General features: G+C 40.9%; 1 protein-coding gene across 2 annotated transcripts in view; it reads right to left on the bottom strand.

The window, feature by feature from the left end:
- Positions 1-762: 762 nt before the first annotated feature.
- The window catches only part of ZZEF1 (zinc finger ZZ-type and EF-hand domain containing 1), a 59,008-nt gene continuing 33,938 nt past the window's right edge, over positions 763-25,832 (bottom strand). The window contains exons 33-55 of one of the 2 annotated variants that reach the window (XM_065853043.2): positions 25,248-25,377; positions 24,850-24,988; positions 24,479-24,644; positions 23,647-23,909; positions 22,487-22,659; positions 21,774-21,921; positions 19,611-19,750; positions 18,891-19,168; positions 17,636-17,810; positions 16,969-17,101; positions 16,375-16,571; positions 15,676-15,795; positions 15,295-15,483; positions 14,426-14,526; positions 13,811-13,946; positions 12,358-12,717; positions 10,473-10,616; positions 9,478-9,646; positions 7,527-7,625; positions 6,346-6,511; positions 4,795-4,945; positions 4,184-4,255; positions 763-3,831 (exon numbers count right to left, since the gene is read on the bottom strand). In XM_065853043.2, the coding sequence (XP_065709115.1) occupies positions 3,757-3,831; positions 4,184-4,255; positions 4,795-4,945; positions 6,346-6,511; positions 7,527-7,625; positions 9,478-9,646; positions 10,473-10,616; positions 12,358-12,717; positions 13,811-13,946; positions 14,426-14,526; positions 15,295-15,483; positions 15,676-15,795; positions 16,375-16,571; positions 16,969-17,101; positions 17,636-17,810; positions 18,891-19,168; positions 19,611-19,750; positions 21,774-21,921; positions 22,487-22,659; positions 23,647-23,909; positions 24,479-24,644; positions 24,850-24,988; positions 25,248-25,377 (3,724 nt within the window). In that variant the 3' untranslated portion in view covers positions 763-3,756. The remainder of the gene's footprint in view (positions 3,832-4,183; positions 4,256-4,794; positions 4,946-6,345; positions 6,512-7,526; positions 7,626-9,477; positions 9,647-10,472; positions 10,617-12,357; positions 12,718-13,810; positions 13,947-14,425; positions 14,527-15,294; positions 15,484-15,675; positions 15,796-16,374; positions 16,572-16,968; positions 17,102-17,635; positions 17,811-18,890; positions 19,169-19,610; positions 19,751-21,773; positions 21,922-22,486; positions 22,660-23,646; positions 23,910-24,478; positions 24,645-24,849; positions 24,989-25,247; positions 25,378-25,832) is intronic. The other variant, XM_065853044.2, reaches the window with a different exon arrangement.

Here is a 25,832-nt window from a genome sequence, read left to right as displayed (position 1 = left end):
AGCTTCTAAACCTTACAGTTGTGACCTCTCTTATGTTCCAGTGCCTGGCAACACATTAAATTTAATAGCAGATTAAACTGAATTTGTTATGTTTATCACCTTGCTTACACTGGCTGAAACCTCAAGCTCAGTTGTCTCAGGAATGCTCCCCACCCTCCCCCAACTTCACAATCATCCTATTTATTTGTATTTAATAAAATTACCTAATTAGCCTATTCTCTGAGTGTGTAGAACCAGTGGAAACAACTTAGGGGTTTAGGTAAAGATAGAAGGATGTCGAAACGCTCATGGTTCCCTGAACAAGCCCTTCCTGGAGCGAAACCCAAGGTAAAAAAGCTTCTAAACTAAACCCATTGGACCAGGTTCTTTCGCTGATAAACACCGCTAATGAGAATCAAGAGATGTCAAGACCAATCTCAGCTTTACATGAGACATCTGGGGCCCCAGATGGGTGTTGCAGGTCTGAAAGTGAATAAACGCGGGCACCAAAACCAATAGACATCCAAGGGAAAACTTGCCTTTTGGGATAAGGCCACTGGAATGTGAACAGCAAGGCTGGAATTTAAGAGAGGACTCCCGAACTACGTACCCTACATAGTTCTATACAATATCAGATATATACTGACCCCACCAGGAAAAGCAGGTTTGCTCACAGGCACTGGAAATGAAGATCTGCAGGAAACCCCCTGATCTCACTGCAAATTCAAGCTTCAAACATTCAGTGAGGAAAGGAGAAAAAGCAAACAAAAAACAGACACCACGTTGTACTTCTTTGTTTTTATAGAATTTTTACAATATATTTCTCTTCATTTGCATATTTTACCTACATCTGTAGCTTTCTTTTTACATGTTGAACTGAACTGGAATAAAGGTCTGATATATTTTAAACAACTGATAAAAATTGCAAAGTAGTAAACCCGTAAGAAAAGAAATTATAAAACTCTCTTTTGTAAGTGTTTAATGAATGCAAGTCAAATGTATCATTAGGAACAATATGGTTTGTTTTTAAACACATCGTAGGTGATTCAGGTAGGACAACTTGGGTTTGTTGATTCTTTTTTATATTAGGCACATTTTTTTCAGCATACCTGTTTTCCGGACAGTTTTATACTATTCAATAGTATCATCTGCATCCATTCAAAACTGCTGCAGGATTTTCAAAATGTGATCGATCATGAATATTCACTATTGGAATTCTCTTCCTCTTCCTTTGAAGTTATCAGAAGGAAACAAAAATAATCAGTGTTGTCTCTTAAAATATCCTTAATGAATGATTGAATTGTAAGGCAGCAACAGATCCAGTGTCAACTCAGGTCACGGTCCTTCAGTTCCATCTAGTGGGTAGAAATTATATGTAGTGGACACTGTTCCTAGATGGTCCCTTCAGGACAAGACAAACAACTCGAGGCCAGTTTCTGCTGGTAGAGGAAGGAAGGGGACACCTGGTAAGAACATTGGCCACTCCTGTGTCATCCTTGCAGCCTCGTGTCTTCGTACAGAAAGCAAAATGTAGTTCAACGGAAAAAAAATGTGAATGTGATAGAGCCATGGCAGGTTCTGTGAATGGTTTATTTACAGTCTTCATCCCTGATGTGAAAAATGACCAAAAAAGCCTCCTTTGAGCACAGCAGGCAGATGCCAGTGGCTCCATCCTCAGCAAACCGGCCCACGGCAGCTCCTCAACTGCTCTGCCGTGGATTCACAGGGTGAATGGAAAGTCCCGCTGCTCCAGGAGAGCAAGTTCCAGATGCTCACCTGTCCCATCGATAGGGCTCCCTAAAGCAGATGTGAGAATGGCTGGTTTTGGTGGAGCAACTCCCCGTTCTCTGAAGCTCTTTGCACTGTCAGCAGTTGGTGTCTCAGGGATCTCCCATACACCGCTGCAGCGAGATCGCAAACTCAAATACATTACTTGGATGTGGGAACAAAATGATCCATGTTAGATACGCCACAACTTTGATAATTCCCTTCCCATCGTGCTATCATGCTGGAAAGTAGGAGGGCTTTAATCTTCAACTACAGAATACTTGAGGAGGGGTTGCAGAGCATTATCTCTTTGATAAATAGTACTGTTTTCCTGAATTCTGCTCTTCTTTACTCAAATAGGTACTCCATTCCTGAGGGCAATGGTCTCAGCACAGTGCTTCTTGGGCTTCAGTTTTAGGTATTTCAGGCAGAATAATCACATTCTGGTTCAACCTCATCCCCTGAAGAAGCTTTTGCTTAGCACTCACCTGGCTGAGCAGAAGTCAAAACATCTTTAACTGCAGCACTAGGTGCCATCCAAAAAAAGGGGATGGATTACTGCACGTTTCCTTCTCAGAGGGAGATTAGACCACCCTTGAAATTCCAGCCTCGGCTGATAAGACCATCAATTCAGAGGTCAGCCCATAAACTGGTGCTCCTGTGCAGGCTGCATGTTGTTACTTAGGTATCGCTCACCTTTTGGATGAAAGGTCAATAAACATATTCCCTCCTGAGAGAGCCACTGCCTTTACACCACTGGCATTCAGTTACCACTGAAGCTTTTGGTTGCCTTTTTTTTCCCATTCTAATGTTGAGGTGAGGAAGGGAAGAAGAATTAGCACAAAGAGCTCTCTGAATTCATACTTGACAAGACCAGCTCTACACACTGTATAATGGTATATGAAATAAACCCCCAAATCCTTCTCTGTTCTTTTAAACTCTTTGGAAAAGGACTAACCAGCCTAACTGAGTAGGAAGAAAGCCAATTTATTTCAGCATAGAAGGTCTGCGATTCATTCCATGTTCACTAAGAGTAAATGTAGTTATTGCTCTATAAGACTGGATAGATCATTAACCCCCAACCTGAGTGCTGGGAGTCGGGGTTCCCAACATTGCCAAGATGGACCTCCTGAGCCACTAGTGTCAAAATAATAACAGAAAAAAACCTCACTAATAATTTCTTGTAAAGATGTGATCTTCAACAAAAAGTGAGTTCCTTAGTTCTTCATATCATCACTGCTTTGTGAATGGCGCCAGCCTTTGCTCTCTGCGCTAGAATAATGTACTATTTAGAATAACACATGGGAGATAAATTAAGGTAAGAACAGATGATCCAGCTGATTGAATCAAAGAACAGGAGAAACATTAAACTCTTGCAGGAGATGCTGCGAAACTGGAATCCTTTTAACTGCTATGCGAATCACTCAGAATTTGTTTTACAACCTGCAGCTTAGTGAGGATTAAGGTTCTTTTCGGTGGGTAGTAGCCTTCAAAGCAAAAGCAAACACGATGGGCCTCAAGTGTGGACCATTTCTGCACCAGCCCACCAGATTCTGGTTTGCCTGTTTCACTTCAGTGATTCATAATAGATGCTGCTGATGGCAACTCTCCGAGTTCAGCGATATTTTCAAAGTTGTCACGTTCCATCAACAAGTTTCCCCGTGAGCAGATGATACCAAGACAGGGGTCTCCCATTCTCAAACTTCATCCACCTTCTTTCCTTTACTTCCTCTGAATAAAAAAAAATATACATTGTTCCGTTTACTCTAACATGCTACAATATGTGAATACGTAACTGTAGGCGACGCGTGAGTTACTTCAAGATGTGCTTTTTCATTGAAGTGCGCTTTTATTTTTACAAATTCTACATCGAGGTGGAAGGAAGGCAGGCTGCAGAGTGCTCATACACTGAAGCTGAAGGAACTTTTCCTGAACGAAGTTAAGATGTTTGTTCCAAGGTTCTTATGGACAAAATACTCTATATCCCATGCACTCCGGCCTGAGCCAGTATTAAACATTCCAGAAACTTGTTGATTTGTTTGGATAGTTAATGGCAAGGCTGATAGCAGCAATGTTTTTCAGGGCCTAGGAGAGAGAAGGAAAAACAAAGCCACGTCAGAGATTCTCCCCAATCCAAAACTGTAAAGAAATTCTTCTACGAAATTAAACAGAAGTGGATAAATAGATAAATAACCACCCTGTCGAGATATACCCAATTACACTGAATATCCAGTTTGTGGCACATAATCCGACTGTTAATGGAGAACAGCACTTCTGTGTAGTTCACTCACAAACCGCAGAGGCCTGTCACAGCATTGTAAAGCCCAAGTACATCTATTTTATAAAATGCCACGGGGCAATCAGAAATCGTTTGTTATCTCCATCTACCAGAAAAATATCACAGAACCACACATCTGGGGCTGTGCAATATTCGTACCTGTGCTGTGCAGCGATGAAGATGATCTTCAGTATTTAAGGCAAGCAAATACTCCTGTAGAGATCCAAGCTCCTGTAGCCAGAAAGGATTCAATGAACACCAACGTTTCTACCAAAGATATCGTCCTACTAATTAACATTCAAATGCTGATCATTAGAACAGTCCACAAGCATCCAAAGTACCAGAACCACACACGAGACTCTCCCAGACACAGTTTGTGACCACAGAGATCAGTTCATTACAGACTGTTCATATATAATGGTCAGAATCAACTCAAGGAGAATCACATTCAAATACCTTTCAATTAATTATTAAATCTGCATTCCTCTCAGAATGAAGCGTGGCTTTAGGGACTACTGCTTTAATTGCACAAGGAAGTCACAACTATTACTAAAGGTCCCATGATGGCTGAGGCAACAGGACCTCTCTCTATCAGAATTTGCTACCAGACTCCACAAGATAAAGCTGTTAATGTTTCTAAAGCATTTAATGTTTCTAAAGCTCCGATGAACTTGGTCAAGATAAAGCAAAACTGCATTTAATTTAACACTGAACTACACATCGTTCCCAGCACTGGGGAGAGGAGGGATAAAAAAGCAGGAGCCGCTTACAGTAACTCTGTTTTCCGTAACAAAGAAGAGTTCTGCAAGTGCACGATGGAGAGGAAGGAGGATACCAGGCTTGGCCATGTCATGACACAAGTTGTTTTCCATATGGGTGAAAAGCTGCCAAAGTGGCTTCAACAAGGTGAGGTCACAGTCACTGAAAAAAAAGGAATTTAAATGAAACAGAGATGAAATAATGAGTAACCATCATCTTCTGCCTGTTTCTGAGAGAAAAAAATAAGAGAATAACACCACACAGTTTTGATAGACGTATAAACGAAGGATGAAACACAAGAAGCATTTTCAAATCTAAATTCAATCAGGTGTTTCAGCACAACAAATTTCATTCTGAACCAGTGAAGTGGAGAAAACCTCATATCCATGAATATGTCTAAGTGACTTCTCTAAAACTGAGTGGCCTCCTGAAATGAGGGCCCTATATACATCACTTTGCTAAATGCTCTGGCCCCACTGCTTGAATACAATACTGAACTACAGCACTGGGCAAGTGATGCCCTTGTATGGGGCAGAGAGACAAAAACTGATTTATAGCTTCACAAACAATTCCAACGCTGTCTCCTTCATACTCGAGTTAAAGCTACCGAGTCCAAATGTCACTCATACAGGTAGGATGACAAATATCATTCAACGGGGGGAAACTCAATTTCAGAATCTATAATCAGATTAACAGAAGAAAAAATATTAAATATTATAAGCACAACGGAGACTTGATCTTTTAGCAATTAGATTTGTTGTCCACATGACAACACAGACATTCTCTGATGAAAAAACACTAAAGGAACATGAAAATATAATAAATCAGTGATCATGAGTAATATCCAAATCACTTTTTCAGGTTTGGATGTGGATTGCTCTAAAACTTAGAGGCAAGCAATGGTTCTATGTAATTGTCCGTTTTTATGCCTATATGTGAATGTACTTTTTGACTTCTCTTTATCAAAGTAATTTAGTAGGATGTTGTTATTTTCATGATTTTGCTTGTTCTGAACTGAAAGGACATAACCAAGATAAGAGTTGTCAGGCATTGGAACAGGCTGCCCAGGGCAGTGCTGGAGTCACCATCCCTGGAGGGGTTTAAAAGGCGTTTAGATGAGGTTCTTAGGGACATGGGTTAGTGCTGGAGTTAGGCTATGGTTGGACTTGATGATCCTGAGGGTCTCTTCCAACTGAAATGATTCTATGATTATTCCATCCTCACCTTAATTCTGAAGTACTAGTCATACCAAGAGATTACATTTCTAGAAAATTAATTGAAATCTTTTTGGCCTATTTCAGGGCGATTCATTTTTCTTTACAACAAAATCCAAATTCATTTGACTTCTTTTAAAAACTAAGAAAGGAGAAAAAATATGTTTTCAAAAAAAAACCACCTTATAGTAAGTTTCTGCTGTCAAGGCACTATGAATTGTACCCAAAGGCAAATTAAAACTTCTACTTCAAATCATGGGTTTCTGGCTTCAAAATTTGACCAGCTTAGTCCCTTTTTCTTCTCCTGCCCTTTGCTTTTTAGTGCACGGCGCAGAAGAGCGCCCTTACCTCTGGGCGCTGCACTGCACGATCTTGAGGAGCAGGTGGATGGCCTTGAGGCGCTGGTGCCCGGTCTGCCGGCACGCCACCCCCACCTGCCATTCCCAGATCTTGGCCAGGGGGAGGTGAGGAACCACCCTTTCCTCAGACAGCATCTGCTTTAGAATTTCGAACCCTGGAAAAAAAGAAAAAGAAAAATTCAAACAGGCGTTACTTTTGTAGGGACCCACCCTCCTCATATGCTCAGTTTTCTTCGTATACTAAAGTATTGCTTTGGCAAATAACAAATATTGCACAAATTACAAATAAAAAATAAATCTGAGATCATTCTAGACTACATCGTAACATCACAAATCTCTTCTGGGGCAAAAAGCTTAGAAAGAATCCTACCTGAAATAAAAGGTTTTGCCCAAATAAGGCAAACAAAACACAACTCCTCACTATTGTGTGATGCGCAGTAGAGTTTTGCTCATTGTGAATCATCCACCAGCTTCAATTTCATTAAAAATATTTAAGCTCTGAAATGAACTAATAAAACCCTTCATGCCATATTGAGAAATTAGATCCAGAAGCAGCCTATTCTAATGGATAACTGCTTTTCAAAAACACAATTACAATTATTTGTTTTCAGTTACAGCACCTTGGACTGTTTACTAAATCCCGCGTGTAATTACCGCCATATAATGAGACTCTGAATACAAATAACATTATTACAATTGTTATCTCCAAGCCTCTGTGAAGATTTGGTATTTCTAGCATAAAGTCACGGCACATAAAAGACATTAGTCAAGTTTCAAGTTGAACAAACCTAATCGCATTATTTCCGAAACACTGGAAAAAGCAAATTCTAAGTCAAAATAAAAGGGATAACCACAAGTCTGTCAAAGCTTAGCAAAATAACTCCAAAAGAGTCCTTTCAGATACATTCTGAACAGCACTTACTGTCCTGGTTTCAGCTGGGATCAAGTTATTTTTCTTCCTAATAGCTGCTATAGCAAGCAGTGAATGATTTCCTTGTTTTGCTTTGCTTGTGTGTGTGGCTTTTGCTTTACATATTGAATTGTTTCTATCTCAACCCACAAGTTTTCTCAATTTTACTCTTTGGATTCTCTCCCCCATCTTACTGGGGGGCAGTGAGCGAGTGGCTGCATGGGGTCTATTGCCAGCTGGGGTTGAACCATGACACTTACCTGTCTGAAACCTTCCCAGATGACCTGCTGTCACTGTAAACTTATAACCCCATTCAGTGTTACTCATGTCAGAAGTAAATCGGTAATAGAGTGTGTCTCCTGTGTACAAGGAAAGGAAGAAAATCCACCTTACTTTGTTAAATTTAACTACTTAAAAGCAGAAGAACTATCAAAAGGCTCAACTGTTTTACAATCAGGCAGTGGAACGTTCACGAAGTTCTTGTCATTGTAGCGTCTACAGCTTCACAAACACGGGGAGTTAGCTGTAATGCTAAACAAAACACCTCCTTACCTATGGTGCTCTGTAATATTAGTTCTGGTTAACACTGACAATTCCCTTCTGTTCCATGAAAAATCCTACCACCCTGGGACAAGCATGCTAGCTTTCATTAGGAACCACAATTTCCAAAGTTACAAGAAGATGAAAAATTTTGAAAACATTTTTTAGGATTAAAAAAAAATAAATCTAAAACCCTGTTCCCCTTATAATCATGAGATGGAGTCATTGCTCTCTCCTACTTTGAGGAGTACTGATGGAACGATGCTGAAGGGAGTGGAGCATCTCCCGTGTGAGGAAAGGCTGAGGGAGCTGGGGCTCTGGAGCTGGAGAAGAGGAGACTGAGGGGTGATCTCATTAATGGTTGCAGATATCTAAAGGGTGAGTGTCAGGAGGATGGAGCCAGGCTCTTCTCGGTGACAATCAATGATAGGACAAGGGGTAATGGGTTCAAACTGGAACACAAAAGGTTCCACTTAAATTTGAGAAGAAACTTCTTCTCAGTAAGGGTGACAGACACTGGCCCAGGCTGCCCAGGGAGGTTGTGGAGTCTCCTTCTCTGTAGACATTCAAACCCACCTGGACACCTTCCTGTGGAACCTCAGCTGGGTGTTCCTGCTCCATGGGGGGATTGCACTGGATGAGCTTTCCAGGTCCCTTCCAACCCCTGACATTCTGTGAGTCTTGAGAAATCCATCAAATGAAAAGCCCAGAATCTTTCAAATGCCTGGTTTCAGCTACAGCCTGCCCAGTGAAATCCAGAGCCTTAATCCAGACAGCCTTGGCTGGAACTGAAGTTTCACAAGGTGTAACTCAAGTTTCACAGCCAAGGCTGCTCCAAAACAATAGGCCTCAAAGTTCAGTTTCCTGGCAAACCTCTGCAATTATTTGGGAGGAAAAGGAGGACAGGAAGAAGTTCATAAAAATTCAAAATATTTCTACAGAGCATACATTTGTTTGTAACCAGCACCTTGTAACCCAAACCACTTTTGCTAAGGAAGTTCCTAAATCTATTTTCAGCTACTGACAGCACTCAAAGTCAAAAGCTTCCTGCAATGTCACAGCGCTCAGTGGGTTAAAACAATTTAACAGGAGAAGCAGGGACCATGGAGTCCTTCAGCTACTGTGTTATCGAAAACCGGCTTAGAGAATACAGCCTGAAGCTGTCAGTCAAATGACTGATTTTTTTTCAGCTATGCTCTGTGGCAACAACCGGAGACAAGGCACTGGCACACACTTTCTGTGCTCCGAGCACTTGCACAGCACAGAGACCGGAGATAAGACTATCTGTTTGTTTTTTTCTTTAAAAAAAAAAAAGAACGTGTTTCCTGTGGAAAGTAAGACAAGGCAGAAACAATACGAGTATCATGCAGAGCAAGGACTGTTTTTGGAACAGAATCAAGATCAAAATTTGTTTCCAGTAGCTAAGTGCATGCTTTGACTGAGGCATGGAAAAAAAAGGTCAAGTAGCAGAACAACAGATAAGCCTACTTTTAAGAAACAAATGCAAGAGCAGCGTGTCAGAGCAAACAGACTGGGACAAGAAAAGGAGAATTTTTTTCCCCATACATCTCAGGAACATCTGCATTTTATTGTCATCCTGTAGTTTCTACCAAGAGTCCTAAATACCAGCAATATCCTATACATTTGCATGTTGAAACACTGCGTATTCACCTGGAAGCTCAAAATCGTTCCATTTCTGCGGAGACCCGCTGAAGCTGTGCCGGTCCTGCTGGAAATCACTGCTGCTGGACATGAGCAACTCATCGCAGCCTTCTTCTGTATTACACTGAGAGTCAAACTTGATTGAGAGGTAGATAGCACCGGGAATGTGAACTTTATCCTGAGAAATAAACACATATTACTTTCACCATACAAACAAGGGAGATACAACAAATATTGCAGCATCTCCATGGGGGAAAAAAGATCTTTGCTATTCTTATGGGAAACTAATTTCACAAAAGTAACGCATGGCCTATTGTTTGCATTAGCTGTTAAGAGTGTAAAAATTAATTGCTAGCAAAGCTTTGCCTTTGTAAAAGTGGTAATCATTGCTCATGTTGAGCTCATTGCCAGAACCTAAATGTTTATACTTGTCTTAAAAATAAAAATCTAAAGAGTCAGAACTGCAGGAAAAAAACCTCCTAAGACTCTCTATTGCTTACAAAACTGTATTAGAAAAATGTTTTCCAACAATATCAAGAAAAGAAATTCAGAAACCGTTTGTGTCACGAGAAAACAGTATAAAATGAGAAATACAAGAGAGAAAGACTCCACTCCTAGCTTTCGTCTAACAGCACAAGGAAGTAACAGGCCAAATGGAACAGCCCTCTGGATGAAAAAGGAGAAATTAAGACCCTGAAGCCATTTATTATTTGCTTCAAACACGTGTAGTAGAAACGTTTAAGTAAAGCACTTCTCACATGATTGAACTAGGACTACATTAAAGTCCCTTATTGAACACATTTCTTCACAGAGCAAGGCATCAGTCATCTGGCATCAGCCTCAAAAGCAAGACTGAACAGGTATTTCACAGGTGCTCCAGGCACAGAAGTCCCATGGCTACACACATGGAACATGGTGAGGCTTCTGCTCCAACCACCTTGATGGTTTTCAATGAGTCCTCAAGTCCTGCAAATCCACCGCACTGTGATACACGTACGGTTTACCTCAAAATTAGTATTGTTGTTATAAGGATGTTTGGATTCACGCATCTGGACCGCCATTCCGGGCTCCTCCATGAACTGGCACGCCGTCAGCGCCATCGTTCCCAGCATGTTCTCACTGCACCCATGCAGCACTTTCTGTAGAATCTGGGGAGAAGCAACATGTGATGTAAACACAATTTGCTATCCAGACAATATTTACAAACACGCTGATGACTGACACAAGACTCATTTCTAGCCACACAACATTTCAGAAGAGAGAATCAAGCTACTAGCAAGAAACCAGACAAATTCACAAATAATGTCTACAAGCGTCCTCTCCGTAAGTGCAGAAGATTTTACTCTGTCCTCTGTTCCAGATCTTTCAGTCTTTATCGGATAAAAATATGGGAGCTATTACCTAGATCTGTTTCCACAAATGCTAGAATTGAGACTGATTCATAAAATAATTAACAGTAAACTAAACCTATAAACAACTTTGTTAACATACTAAACAGACACCTCTACCTTCTATACCTACTGGCTTTGATTTGAACAGGATGTGTCATATGTTTTAGTCTTCAAAACGTACAACTCCATGTATAAAAAGGAACAACACTAGATGCAAGAGCTGTGTCTTAAAAAATGCAAATAAATAGCATTTAGTCTATCAGGACGCACTAAATGATAATTCAAAAACCATCTTAGTCTCCACTTCTTATTTTTCAAAAGTGCACAAAGGCTCTTAATGAGGAGTCCTGCTACTCAAGGCCCTTTCCAGGTCGTTACAGCAACCTACTACGTGTCTTCACCTGCAGTTTTCTAACTTGTATAAAACTTAATACTAGTTCAGACCAGAAGGTTCATCTCCACATCAGCCAGAAGTAGATTTCTCGGGGAAAAGGAGTTTAAAAAGCCAAGGCAGTATGCAGTATAGTTCCCTGAACGCGTCCTTTGCCTCCACGCGTTTGCAGAATAGCTTAAAGACAAAGGCTGTTCTTTTGTATTTAATACACCTTGACAGATATTTAATTCTATCAGTTCATCCTGTAATTTTCCTAACCTATATAAACATCCCGTGGCAACAATTTCAATGACATACTCTGTCAAGAACCAGTTTCTTTCGGTTTGTTTTGGACCTGCCACTCATCACCTTAATCTGACACTCCTTTGTTTTCTTACTGGGAGGGTCAATGAATAATACTTGCTGCTAACTTTTGTACGCTGCTTAGTGGTTTAAAATTACAGAGAAACAGGAACAGACTTTTAAATTACTCCCCCTCCCTCCATGCCCCCACAGGGCAAAGATCCAGGATAAAGAACATTAGCTGGTTCCTCACACTAAAGTTACTCCATGGCCATAATAATCCCACTCTTCTCCAGACTTCTTCCAGTTGTAGTGCATCCTTCTTTTTTTTAAATGAGATGGGGAGTCAGACCACAGGCTGCAGTCCAGGAGAGAGCACACTGCTGGTTCAGTGGCATGCCAATGCTTTCTCTTTAATTCCTTCTTTGAAGATCCCCAGCACTTGATTTGCTTCAACAGCTGCGAAGCATTGAGCTGGCGTTTTCATCACAACATCCTATTATAATTCCAAGATCACTTCCATAATATACACATTTCTATCTAACAAAAAGCAGCTTTCAAAACAGACTGCCTATTTTACCAACTTCTCTGTAAGTTTTGTTTCCCTATGGAGCTCTTTCATAACTAAAAGAGTTGTCCCCACGGAGCTAGTTTTCTGTACATTAAGACACTAACAGATTCCAACTGCTTCTTCAGAACAAATTTCAATTTTGGAGTTTCAATTTAGTTTAAAAAAAGGAACAGCAAGTATTTTCGTTAGTCAGAGTCTCATGGCGTGTGGGCATGGGGCTTGTTCACATGCATCAGTGAAATCCAACTTACTTTCTCCCACAACTGCTTCTCCTCCAGCTGCATGAGCATGTCCAGGATGTATGTCATGTGGGCTGGGCCACTAAGATCGAGGATTTCCTCATTTATTGCCACATCATCTGGCCACTCCGCTAACAACGATGCCAGCACGTGTCTGGCGTAAAGAACGGCCGTTGCCTCATTGACGCGATACAGGTAATCCCTCACAGACTTTTTACTTCTAGAGTCCAGCTCCTTGTGCAAGAGTATCGAACTCTTGGTGCGACGCTGCTTGGCGTAGCTGAGCTGTAGGTCACTCTCCGTGTTGGTTATCAGTTTTTGGGCAACCGGATTGGTTTCTTCTGTTGCTTTATCACAAAGCACAGGTTTTGACTGCAAAACAAAGAAGTGTAAGTTTGAAAATAGGCTCTCAACAATTTACTTCCTTCTGTTTGGATATCTGGCCAGTCAATCAGACTGCAAGCTTAATTTACAAATTAATTTGGCTTTTACATACTGAAAATCAGATGCAGCGAAGAACATGAAAGTGTGATCTCTCACATACCTACAGGGACAGAATTCCTCAAAAAGACCGTTTATGTCAACAGACTTCACTATACACAGATACACTCATGACTGTACATATGAGGAGAAACAGAATTATAACCTGAAGTGTTAATTTAAGCTGAACTGCAGAGGTAAAGCAACAAAGTGCCACGTTATTTGTGACCCTGGAATACAAGCACAGAATGAGGCAAGTTGGGAGGGACCTTTGGAGACCATTTGGTCCAAATTTGACTTAAAGCTGAGCCACGTTCAAAATGACATGAGATTTCTCGAGGCTTTGTCCAGTTAAGTTTGGATCATTTCCATGGGTGGATGTTTCACAGCCTTTGTATGAACTGTTGTAAGGTCTAATTTTTTTTTCTTACAATGATGTGAAACTACTTCAGGAAGCTCTTGATCCTGTTTGCTATGCAACCGATAGACAACTGTGGTGGTGATACCACACGGCCAGGAATCTGCACCCAAAATAAAGCAGAGAGCTGTGGGACCACGCTATGGAATGCAAAACCTCAAGCTTTCAGGTGTAGCATCTACTTTACACAACAAATTAATTGCTTCCTTGTTCTGCTGAAGTTACTGTAAGATAACAATAATATGCTAAAACAGAAACACTTATGGCATAAGCTTACAGTAATTAGATACAATCTCTCTTGTATAAGGAGTGGAAATTACAGTTTGCAATCACGATTTGTTCTCCCGAACTGAGAATCAAGTTCTCTTACTTCCCTAAGGAAGAAATTACAAGGAAGAAATACTTGCTTCTTGTACCCGCTCATTTGTTTTGACATAAAACATTAACAGATTACTTGAAATGCTAAAAAAAACCCACTCAGGTTTGAAGTTACTAAACAAAATGGAAGTTTCTCACGGCCTAAATTGATTATTTCACAACTGCTCCTTCTTGTGGAGATGTACGTACCAAACAGGGTAAGATGATCATATCTGTATCTACAGCTTTTGAACTCTGCTCCTCCAACCTCAAGCGCTTGCTGGGTTGCCATTTCTGAGCCAGCGTTCGGATCCTCTCGTCTGTTGTAATTACATCTCCATCAAACCTTAAAAGAGGCAAAAGAAAAAAACAATCACTCAAATGTGTCTGGAAAATAATGCAAACTAAATTAGTGCAATTAAATGCAAATTAAATCTTTCCACCCGTTTTAGAAAGGTTCATTAAACTCTACCTATTTATATCAAATAGTATTAACTAGTTTCGCTCTTCTAACAAGTCAAAGGTTTTAAATGTTGTAAAACTGGTGGCTCTACAACATACTGTGATACTAGAAGCCACATGTAAGCTCTCCAATAGTAGATCTTCGTATGGAAGTTATCATATTGAAAAGAAGGTGCAATGTGCTTCAGAGATGGTGACTTGTTTCCATAAATACAACTTAGTGGGAGTTTATTTCCTTACTTCTTCACACATGAAAACCAAATCATATCCTTGGAATAATTTCTGTTTGGCACGTATTAGATTTTAGGTTACCACCCACATCTAGTAACATTGTTTTCCTGCTGGACCCAGTCTTTCACATACCTCTTTTGAACTTCCAGGAAAAAAGAATCTGTTCTTTTCATTTGCAACTCATACATGGCTCGAAGAATATGGAGAGGTGCATTAAGTGCATCATGTGTCATCTGAAGAAGAAGAATTAAAAAAACATAAACAAAAATAAAGACATTGCAGGTAAAAACAAAATATGAGTTTCTTTCAGGATGACCTAGGCATTATATTCCGACCCATCGCAGAGGTAGAGAATGAATGAACCTAATATCTGCATTTGTAAAAATGAGAAGTAATTTAGCAAAAAAGCTTTACAACGACTTTGTAGTGTTCACTATGGTAGTTCTAGTTTATTTCCTTTAGGTAACAATACATTGGGCAGGGAAAAATCTAATGAAATCTAACAAGGGCAAGTGTAGAGTCTTCCATCTGGGTAGGAACAACCCCAGGTTCCAGTATAAGTTGGGGAATGACCTATTAGAGAGCAGCGTACGGGAAAGGGACCTGGGGGTCCTGGGGACAGCAGGGTGACCATGAGCCAGCACTGGGCCCTTGTGGCCAGGAAGGCCAATGGTGCCTGGGGTGGGTTAGAAGGGGGTGGTCAGTAGGTCAGAGAGGTTCTCCTGCCCCTCTACTCTGCCCTGGGGAGACCACACCTGGAATATTGTGTCCAGTTCTGGCCCCTCAGTTCCAGAAGGACAGGGTGTTCCTGCTCCAGCAAGGGGATTGGACTGGATGAGCTTTTGAGGTCCCTTCCAATCCCTGACATTCTGTGATTCTGTGACATGGAAATCACAGACCCATATTCAGTAAATTTATAAGAATAACTGCTATATAAACTACTAACTATTATATGCAACTAGCAAATTCATAGTAACTTCAAAGGAGGTAAAATTAAGTACCAAGAAGCATATTTTGGTGGCTTCATCCAAACCCTCCAGAGGATCAAGTTTGTTCTGCTCTAAATCAACAGGACCAACAACAGTTTGCTCCACATCTTGATCTTGCTCCCTTTCTTCCAATTCAGAATCTTCACGTTCAGCCAGGGAACTGATCTCTTTCTTTGAGGAATATAGCATTATTGACAAAATCTACAGAGAAAAAAGGTAGCATATGGTGTGACAACTGTAGATATTATTAGTGTATCTGTAACTAGCATTTTATAAGAACATTATAAGACTTGGACACTGCTTAACACGTTATTCTCAAAAGAAACAGCACCTAAAAAAAATGAAGAAAATCCCAAAACACAAACCCACCATTTCCCATGTAACTTTTCTTACCTCCAAGTCTCTGAGAAGCCAGGTCTTGCTGAAGCCGGTTCCTTTGCTGCATTTCTTCACTAGAAGCTTGAGTAAACCAGACTGAAGAAAGGCAGCTTGGATCTCCTTAAAGCCATGAATCTACAAACACAGACACACAATCGAATAAGTAAAAAGGGCACAATGCATCACCAAGCTTGCAAGGTCCTATCACGCAGCCTCAGATAAAATTGCTGCCCAGATGAACTACACTGAGAATCTTTTTTCTTTCGTTTCCCTAAAAACCCTTAAAATACAAATCCCCACTTCAAACACCTTAAGAATATCATCTATGACACACAGTAGTAACTGGATATCTGTTTTGATCTGACAGTCCAAAAAAAATACAGATCCCTGCTTCAGATACTTCAAGAGTAAGAAAAGGGGCATGTGAGCTTCACTGCATGAAGTGTCATCCCTATAAATTTCTTCTTCAGCTTTCATGAATGGTCAGCCCCCACCGAGGAAAAGTGACCCAACTTTCACCTCAGACTCACAAATGATGTTTAAAGCCCAGCAATATTTTCAACCCACTGCAGAGAGGGGATAAAAGGAGCCAGATGTGACAGAAATGACCTTGCGTTAGTGCCCCAATGCGTTTAGTCAATACCCAAGTTCCTGTAGCACAAGGCAGAATATGAACTTCTATTTATTACATTCTACGTGTCAGGCAAAAGATACCTTAAGTGTTCTGTAAAGACCCTTCAGAGCGAGCGACAAGACCCAAGTTGCTTCCACAGCCTCAGCATAGCTGCTGTCCATGCTGGTTTGCAGAAGGTGGGTGGATATCAGAACGAAGTGCTGCAGGTACTGCCTGAGCTGGGTCTGGGAATCACTGCCCTCCTGGCCACATTTCTGAATCAACTGATAATCCTTCACTGCAAGAGAGAAAAAACATAACCCACTAAGGTCATTTAAAATGCAAAATCTTCTCTTACCAGTAGATATGAGTCAGCTGAGACATGAAGATGATCCATATGTGAAGTACCTTCTAATAATGGTCTTGTACTAAAATTATCTCAGATTCATTGAACAGTCAAGAAACTATTTCATGTTTCAATGCAAGTTAAAAAAGCCCCTAAGTAACTTCTGGCAACACCTGATTATCTGCACATATTTGCACATCAACAGTACAGTATACAAAGCAGTACATTGTGTCTTTTACAGTTAAAATGGGGAAAATTGTGACCTGCAATTTATGTAATTTTGGGTACCCATAAGAAATTGTAAGAAAATACTCTGCAATTCTTTGATAAAATAAAAATCTCACAGAACCTGTTTTTCTCTTTCGGGTTTTGATGTCTACTATAACTGCCTTGTTTTTCTCCGTGAAATGCTTCAGGATGATCACGTTGTGCGGCTCGTTAGCATTATCCATGTACACAGAACGAGTCCCCATACACAGCACCTGAAATTGCAGCAAAATATTCAGTTATGCTTTGCAATACTTATTTGTAAATACACAGTTCTCTCTTACACTGGCTATATTTACTCATACTTTATACTGTACTTTTTAGCTGGAAAATCTGCTCATTGCCAGGTATTTGCTGATCTTCAGGAAACAGCAGTTCCTTTCTATAAAAGAAATGCCTACAATGAACAACTTAATGCTACCTAGGCAATATATCAGAGTTATGACTATTATGAGTGACACTGGTTTATTTTGCATATATAAAAAGCCCTTTTCAACACTCATACTAAGCTGGTTTTGTCACGATAGTTACAAGAAGCACTCCAAGAAATACAAGGCAAAACCAGCTACATTATTCTTCGTTAAATAAACGTTAATCGTGCGCAAGTGGAAAGATGTGAACTCTGACATACACCGTGTTGTGACAGTTTATAATGGCTGCCCCAAATTGATGAAACCCATAGTGTTTAGAAATACAAACCTAAAAGCTCTAACCAATTTAGCTTCCTTTAGTATCAATAGGCCACTTACCTCAGGAAACCCAACCAGCACCAATAAAGTGAAGATATTGGTGTGCTTTAGCTGGAAGGGGAGTTGCTTAATGCAATGGTCAGTGAAAGCAGCGATCACATTATGCCACTGTGCAGAGGAGTTCAAAGATCGAAGAATATCTGCCATGGAGCTTGCCCAGTCCAGACCTACACGACTGGAAAGCAAGAGCAGTCAGTATTAGGAGGGCTGACCTCAGGCTTACCTGAAATGATTTTTCCTCAAGACAGCATATCACCGTTAGTCTGTCACAGTTACAGCTTTCGTATCATTATACAACTGTTTTTCCAAAAATTTGAAGCTTTCATGCCAGCTGACACATGAATTCTGTTTTGTTTTCGTCACGAGAGCATAAATAATACTCTGTTTTCTTAAAGGGTTTGCAGTCCCAAATCAAAGTGTGCCTGAACATTGTCACCTCTAATTCCTAATGTTAATTCAGAGCTCAGAAGTTCTATGCGCAACAGCAAGAGGTTTATTTCCCACATACGTGACTACCTGTTCCCCCTCTGTGGACTACAAAAGTAATCTAGAGACTGGTCTCCTTGCTCTAAAGTTAATCTTTGAGAAACTCCTTTCCTTCGGCTGATCCTCTGCCTTTAAATTTCATACGTTTTTCTAGTAGTTTATGAACCTTCCCTGTAAAACATAGCTACAATCAAAAATAACACTGTCATATTTAACAGGCATGACATTAGAGTGCTTAAGAGCTTTTTCAAGATCTCCAAAACGGAACATCTGCTCTGCCCCTCCTTGCTCCTTTCAGCGCATTTTACTATACAAAAATCTCTCTAATACTCTCACACAAAAGGGCCAGATCCAGAACTCAGTGCTGGTGACAGTTACTACATGACACACTCTGCACCTTTCCCAAGTTACACAAGAGATATGCAACTGAATAGGAGAGAATTAATGTCATACCAAAGAAAATTTAAATAATAGGACTGCATTTTGGTTTTCCTCAAAGTTTCCATTTTCCAAACGTTACTTTTTCCACCATAACATGCTACATAGCTAAAGCACAGGAAATTAAGCCACTGTTCAACAGACTGCCTTCTTTTGGAAGGAAATCAAGTGATTCTTACTGCAACAAGGGCTGCAGATGCTAAGCCTTTCGCACAAGCCTTTCCCACCTTTCAGGGTGCAGGTTTAATTGACTTTCTGTTAAAAAGAGGTACACACAAAAGAACATGAGTATTAGTCAGAGAGTAGCTAATAGTTTGAAATTAAAAAGCACCTGTCTAAACACACAGCTCCCAAACTGAAGAGAAGATGAGTTGTCTTCCAGCCGTCTGGCATTGCGGACCCATCACCCGCTGCAAACAAACTGTGTTTGGCTGACAGGACTTTGGCCACCGCAGCGTCCACTTCTGCAGGCATAAGCCTCAGGATTAACTGGCCCAGAAGTCCCAGCGTTAAATGGTAAGTCTCATTTAGGTGGCCAGCGTTTGAGATTACAACTTGAAACATCAGTGGAAGGATCTGCTCCAGGTTAATCAAAGACATTGTGGAGCCCTATGGAAAAAGGAAAATCTCAGTAAGGAAGGGAAAGAAAACAAAACTTCTAGCCAAAGTCACAGCACTTATAAAAAGCTTCTGTTCTAGTGTTCTTTCAAATGGGACAAAAGGAAATGTGAAACCAGGTTCCTATTTCTGTTGTTGACCAGTTAAGCTGACCTGACGCATAAACCTAAATTGATGGTTTAAGCTTTGCAGCTGTCAGAGAGTTAAGACAGATTGACTTACAGATAAATGAAATTCCCTTCCCTCTCCTCACACCCAGGAACAAACCCTTGCCATTCCTTAATAATGTGAAATGTTTTAAGACATTCCGATTCACATTTTATATCATGTAAGCAAAAAGAGCCCACCTCCAACATTTAATTCGCTATGAATTTTATTCATGTTCCTGGTGACACCAAGAAAACTAAACAGACTGAAAGTAAAAAGAACTAACTGATTTGAAAGGTGGTAACATAGCCGCCAGCAGTCCTAGAATCCTCTTCTGAGAGCATTCAGCAAAAACTTGTTCCTGGCTAGGTATTATAACCTTCTCTGCTTGCTTCTGGGCTGAATCTTCTGAGAGGAGGTCATCTGCTTTTTAAATTAAAACAAAAGAAGAAAATCCCCAAAATGACATGAAAAAGAAATGAGTGACAGCTTCATTTTTAAAATTACAACCTAAGCATAAAAAATATTTTAAAGAATTTTATTAGAATTTGAAAAGCAAGTCTTTATAAAAGTGTACAAAAGATAGTAGGTAAAAAGATTTATACCATCTATTTAAACATAAAGGACAGTACTATGGACAGGTCATTTTACTATTGTGATTCTAATACTAGTCTTCAACAGAATAAGATGCACCAGGTTCCAAGTCCATAAGAACACAATCAGAGAATCACAGAATGTCAGGGATTGGAAGGGACCTGGAAAGCTCATCCAGTGCAATCCCCCTATGGAGCAGGAACACCCAGCTGAGGTTCCACAGGAAGGTGTCCAGGCGGGTTTGAATGTCTGCAGAGAAGGAGACTCCACAACCTCCCTGGGCAGCCTGGGCCAGGCTCTGACACCCTCACCAGGAAGACATTTCTTCTCATTTAAGTGGAACCTTTTGTGTTCCAGTTTGTACCCATTACCCCTTGTCCTATCATTGGTTGTCACCGAAAAGAGCCTGGCTCCACCCTCCTGACACTCACCCTTTAGATATCTGTAAACATTAATGAGGGCACCCCTCAGTCTCCTCTTCTCCAGCTCCAGAGCCCCAGCTCCCTCAAGCCTTTCCTCACACGGGAGATGCTCCACTCCCTTCAGCATCTTTGTTGCCCTGTGCTGGACCCTCTCCAGCAGTTCCCTGTCCTTCTGGAACTGAGGGGCCACAACTGGACACAATATTCCAGGTGTGGTCTCACCAGGGCAGAGTAGAGGGGCAGGAGAACCTCTCTGACCTACTGACCACCCCCCTTCTAACCCACCCCAGGTACCATTGGCCTTCCTGGCCACAAGGGCCCAGTGCTGGCTCATGGTCACCCTGCTGTCCCCAGGACCCCCAGGTCCCTTTCCCGTATGCTGCTCTCTAACAGGTCATTCCCCAACTTATACTGGAACCTGGGGTTGTTCCTACCCAGATTCAAGACTCTACACTTGCCCTTGCTATATTTCATTACATTTTTCCTTGCCCAACTCTCCAGCCTGTCCAGGTCTCTGGATGGCAGCACAGCTTCCAGTGTCAGCCACTCCTCCCAGCTTGGTGTCATCAGCAAACTTGCTGACAGTGCACTCTATTCCCTCATCCAAATCATTGATGAATATATTGAATAATATCGGCCTCAGTACTGATCCCTGAGGCACTGCACTGGATCCAGGCCTCCAACTGGACTCTGCCCCACTGACCACGACTCTCTGGCCTCTTCCCTTCAGCCAGTTCCCAGTCCACCTCACTACCCGCTCATCCAGACCGCACTCCCTCAGTTCAGCTGTGAGGATGCTGTGGGAGACTGTGTCAAATGCCTTACTCAAGTCAAGGCAGATCACGTCCACCGCTCTGCCATCATCCATCCACCTTGTTATGTCCTCATAAAAGTCAATGAGGTTGGTCAAGCACGACTTCCCCTTGGTGAAGCCATGTTGACTGCCCCTAATGACCCTCTTCTCCCTGATATGCCTTGAGATGGCACCAAGGAGAAGTCATTCCATCAGTTTCCCAGGGAGGGAGGTGAGGCTGACCGGTCTATAGTCACCCAGGTCCTCCTTCTTGCCCTGGAGTGACATTTGCTTTCCTCCAGTCCTCAGGCACCTCTCCCATTTCCCAAGACTTGGCAAAGATGATGGAGAGCAGTCCAGCAACGACCTCAGCCAGCGTTAGACCAACAGGAGCTATAATCTATGTACATGGATATATATATTGGTGGAGTTCTACTCAGATTTCTAGAATCCTTTAAGCCAATTGCAAGATAGCAGTTTTTCAAAGCAGTATGCTTGGCAGCTTCTTACAAAGCAGACACCTCACCCACATTAAAGACATTTACAAATACGGGTTAGGAGTAAAAAAAAAAAATACAGCTTTTACTTTGCATCTGAATGGCTATTTCTGTAACAGGGAAAATGAGATATAATCTTTTACCTGTTGGAGAAACATTATCATCCCCAGACAAGTCTGACTCTTGTCTTAAAACAGCTTTCTTTGTGAAGACAGCTTTGCTTTCACTTCCTTGTTGTCCTACTTTATCTTCCACAGGAGACTGGATTGCATTGCAAACATCTTCTTTCCCCTAAAATTAAAACAAAGGCACTAAAAGTTTAACACCTGCAGAAATAACCACGCAGAGAAGCCCTCAGTCATCTGCATTTGAACATATTTTTTCCCTGAATATCAAAACCTTTTATTGGTTAAGAATTTCTTGATATACACATATCTTAAGCTTCCATGCAGTGAAAATACATTTTTCTATTTTGCTTGTATCTCTATGCATAAATTATCACACTGTAATAGCTTTATACACCGTATAAAACTGTAGGAAGCTTGTTCTCCTGACTTAGCAGCGCTAACAATTAGGGGAATGACAGCCCTTTCAGCAAGAACATCCTTTGGCCCTTCCCTCCAACGCTTTTGTGAATCAGTTGCCTGTCAGACCATGAGGTGAGACCTTTGCTTTTTATCAGCTGGACCTAAAGAAAAGAAGCAGCCAACAGCAGTCCCCTTGCCCCTCAGATTTTCCCTACAAATGAAATCATTACCATCCGTTATTTTAGTTGCGTGGTCAGAATAGGACGTTTAAGCTCCTGCAGAACACACAACTAACTGATATCAGAGATTCTGTAAATAACAGTACTTACATTATAATGCATAAAAGTGCCTGTGCTTGGTTTCTCATCTTCTCCCTTCCCTGTGTTATCACCAGCGTGACTTTTTGGAGCATCATCTGTGGGAGGGCTGACTGAGACAGTGTCGTTCTCTGAGAAGGATTCACCTTCTGGTAACATGCAGAGGAGAGTTAAATTTTTCAGACCTGAAAGCAAGAAAGTTATAAAAGCTCTTCAGCTGTTGAGTGGAAAGAAAGGCAACAAGCAGAACTGAAGCATTTTGAAAGACAACTGCAAACGTCTTTTGAATGTCAACTCCATCAAAGATGTTCCCCATCATGTTCTCTTAATAATGTAGTTCCATTAAACAATATTGTGAAGAACAGGCAGTGACATTTTCAACTTCATGAAGACACTATCAGGGTAGGAGCATTAATTAATTCAGGAAAATGTTAGAGATACCTATCAACAGTGTAAATTATGAAAGGTAAATGAAGTTTGTCTTCGTTTTTAATCCTCTGACCACTTATATATTTATACAATAAAACTGTATGTTAAAAACAAGCAGTTTAAATCATGAGTACATGTAAGTATTTGGTGGTGGTGGTATTTCAGCTGTATTAGAGCTGCTCAAAAAGAGCACCAGTAAACTTAATTGAATTTGAATCTAGAATTTTTGATGTATTCAACACTGGTAGTAGGTCCAAGTTCACAGAAATCCTCATTTCTAGACAAACAGACATCATTCCCAGAAACTTATCTCACACCTCAAATAAGGTTCAAAAACTCTTGCCAAGAGCTGCAGAACAAAAAACATCTTCCACCAAGTTATTTGCTTTCTTTCAAGTCCCTCAGGTGTCAGTGACGTGTTAGTAACAGAACACAAAGTTACATTGACTGGCCCCTTTGCAACATCCAAGAAGGAAAAGAAGAAAAAAATACAACCAAAGAGTTGCCAAGCTGTCTTCAAGATTTACGTAAGCATAAAATTAATTGTCTCCAGCACCCCATTTTCCATGTCCCACCGACGCTAAACGACACTTGTTTCTACATTTGCTTTCTACATAAACAGTTATTCTCAGTGAAGTACACAGTAGCTTCCCCTTTCCTTTGGAAACTTCCAAGTGAGTAATCACAGACTTTTCGGATGCTTGCTGGGCAGCTTTGTCTCGGTGAAAGAGGAGCTGACTCACCTTTTCCGTGCTGGGCTTTCAGCAAGCAGTCTCCGATGAGCTGGATGCACTGATGCTGCAGGACTCTGGCATGATCAACGACCTCTGAATCTAATTTCTCTCCTTCCATGTCCTCCCCATTTGCCAGATCCGCGCTGTAGAGAGTCAAAGCTGCAAACAACAGCCAGGAATAGTTGTGGACGTAGGGTTGGATGAGCCTCTGTCGGTCGCTGATGCGAATTGTCACCATGGGATACACTGTGATGCTGTGAGTGGGCAAGTGGCTGAAAGAAGAAGGAATTTCATTTTGAAATGCAGCTGCTTTCTTGCTAACCAATGCAGTTAGTAAAACATGACTTTACAAAAAACTATGAAAAAACCAACACATTTCAGAGGTTGAAACTGTAGATCTTCAAGTAATGAAAACTATCAAAGCCTCGTTAACTTCAGCAGTGCTCGTTTAAAAGAACTTGAACTTTCGCAACAGCTCCTGCTCTAGAAATGCAATTAAGATCTTTCATGTCAAGCACCAAAACTGACATTCCCCAACCACAGCACCATCCACTTCTGTCATTCAGGGCTGATAACTCTCCTTCTGCAACTCTCACAGCCATAGCTAGAAAACAATTGCTACCAAGTTACTTCAGAGGTTGAGGCAGGTTTCCAAACCACAGAAATTTTTGCTAAACTGGTCCTATATTTGCTATGTTTCTCCAAAGGACATCAACTAGACGTTCTGATGTGGGGCACAACTTTGTAAGAAGTAACACAAGAACGACAGATTGGACTTAGTTGCTAATTATTGCTTTTCTGCCAAGCGAACCAGGGGAAACTAAAATGACATCTTTAATACCTGTCGGAATATTTCTTTGCAGAATAGCATCCATAGCACAGGTCAAAGTCATCACACACGTTGCAGTTCATTCTCCGACCTATGATAACTCCTTGGCAGTGATCGCAAGCGTACTCCATGTTAACCATTTCATGGTCATCCTCATGCCCTTTGGGTTTAACTCCACCTGTAAAGAAATATTTTAAGATTTCCCCGTAAACCCTTTTTGATAAAGATCTTTCTTGATGTCAAATTCACATTCAGATTAGGAAAAGCTAAACATTTGTAAAATGTCCAGAAGAGAAGTCTTTTACTTATTTCATGTATAATTCAGCAGATGCTATTTTACCTTTGAGTATAGGGTTTTGAGGGTTTTGTTAAATGATTCTTACCAAGAAAACAAGTTTTACACAGATCCATGTCATTGCACTGCAGACAGCGGTAACGATGCCACGGTGCAATTTCATCACAGCCATCACAGGATATGTCCACGTTCAACAGGTCGCAGTAACGAGCAACAAACATGTGCATCTAGAGCAATAAATGGACACAATTTACTTGAGAATTATTTTCCGACTTTGAGAAAGCTCTTTTTAGACAGAAAGAACACTTCCCATGCCAAAAAAAGGAAGGGGATCTTTTCATCATATTAGACTTTTGAAGGCCTACAGGGAGCCAGTGATCCAGATCATGAATAACCAGTTTAAGCCAGATTCCTTTCTCTGCTCTAGGCTTTTAGAAGTCTCCTGTTTGCCCCTTTGGCAGATAAATAAGCAAATAATGAGGTCACCTTTCTCTGCTTCTCCGGGTCAGCTTGAGCTATCTTTTCGTACCAGGCTTCAAACATCACATCCTGACATTCATCCATCCACTCACAGTTCTGCTTGTAGTCTGCAATTTCATCTTCTTCACTCCACTGACTAAAAGAAAAGCAAGCGCAAAATCACGTTTGAATGCAGCCGAGCTTCCCTCTAATATAAATTGGGAAATATGTGTATATATTTTAAAGAACAAAGCGGTATAACATGCTAATAAAAACAGAATCGTGAGAACTCCAGTTCACTTGGTTAATAAGTGAGCACATAGACACCTGCTTCTTAACTCTGTGACAAGTCCATAAACATATATGGGGAGCCATAGTGTAAAACCAGAAAATCCAAGCTGCTTTTGCTAATGCTGGCAGATCAGCCGAGATGTTTTAAAAGTTTTTTGGCCCTTACATTTGCCATTCACAAGAAGTACAACCACTATGAAACTGCAGCATTCAGGTGTTAAAAACATTTGATATTTATCAAGACAAGGAACAGCATTATCTCCCTCCTGCTACATTGCTAAACAGGTGAGGTGTTTTAGCAGTAATCAGGTTAAAGATAAA

Source organism: Patagioenas fasciata, chromosome 19, assembly GCF_037038585.1.
Source record: "Patagioenas fasciata isolate bPatFas1 chromosome 19, bPatFas1.hap1, whole genome shotgun sequence".
Lineage (NCBI taxonomy): Eukaryota > Metazoa > Chordata > Aves > Columbiformes > Columbidae > Patagioenas > Patagioenas fasciata.
The sequence above is the reverse complement of the archived record's forward strand: the minus strand, read 5'-3'. Positions and strand labels throughout refer to the sequence as shown.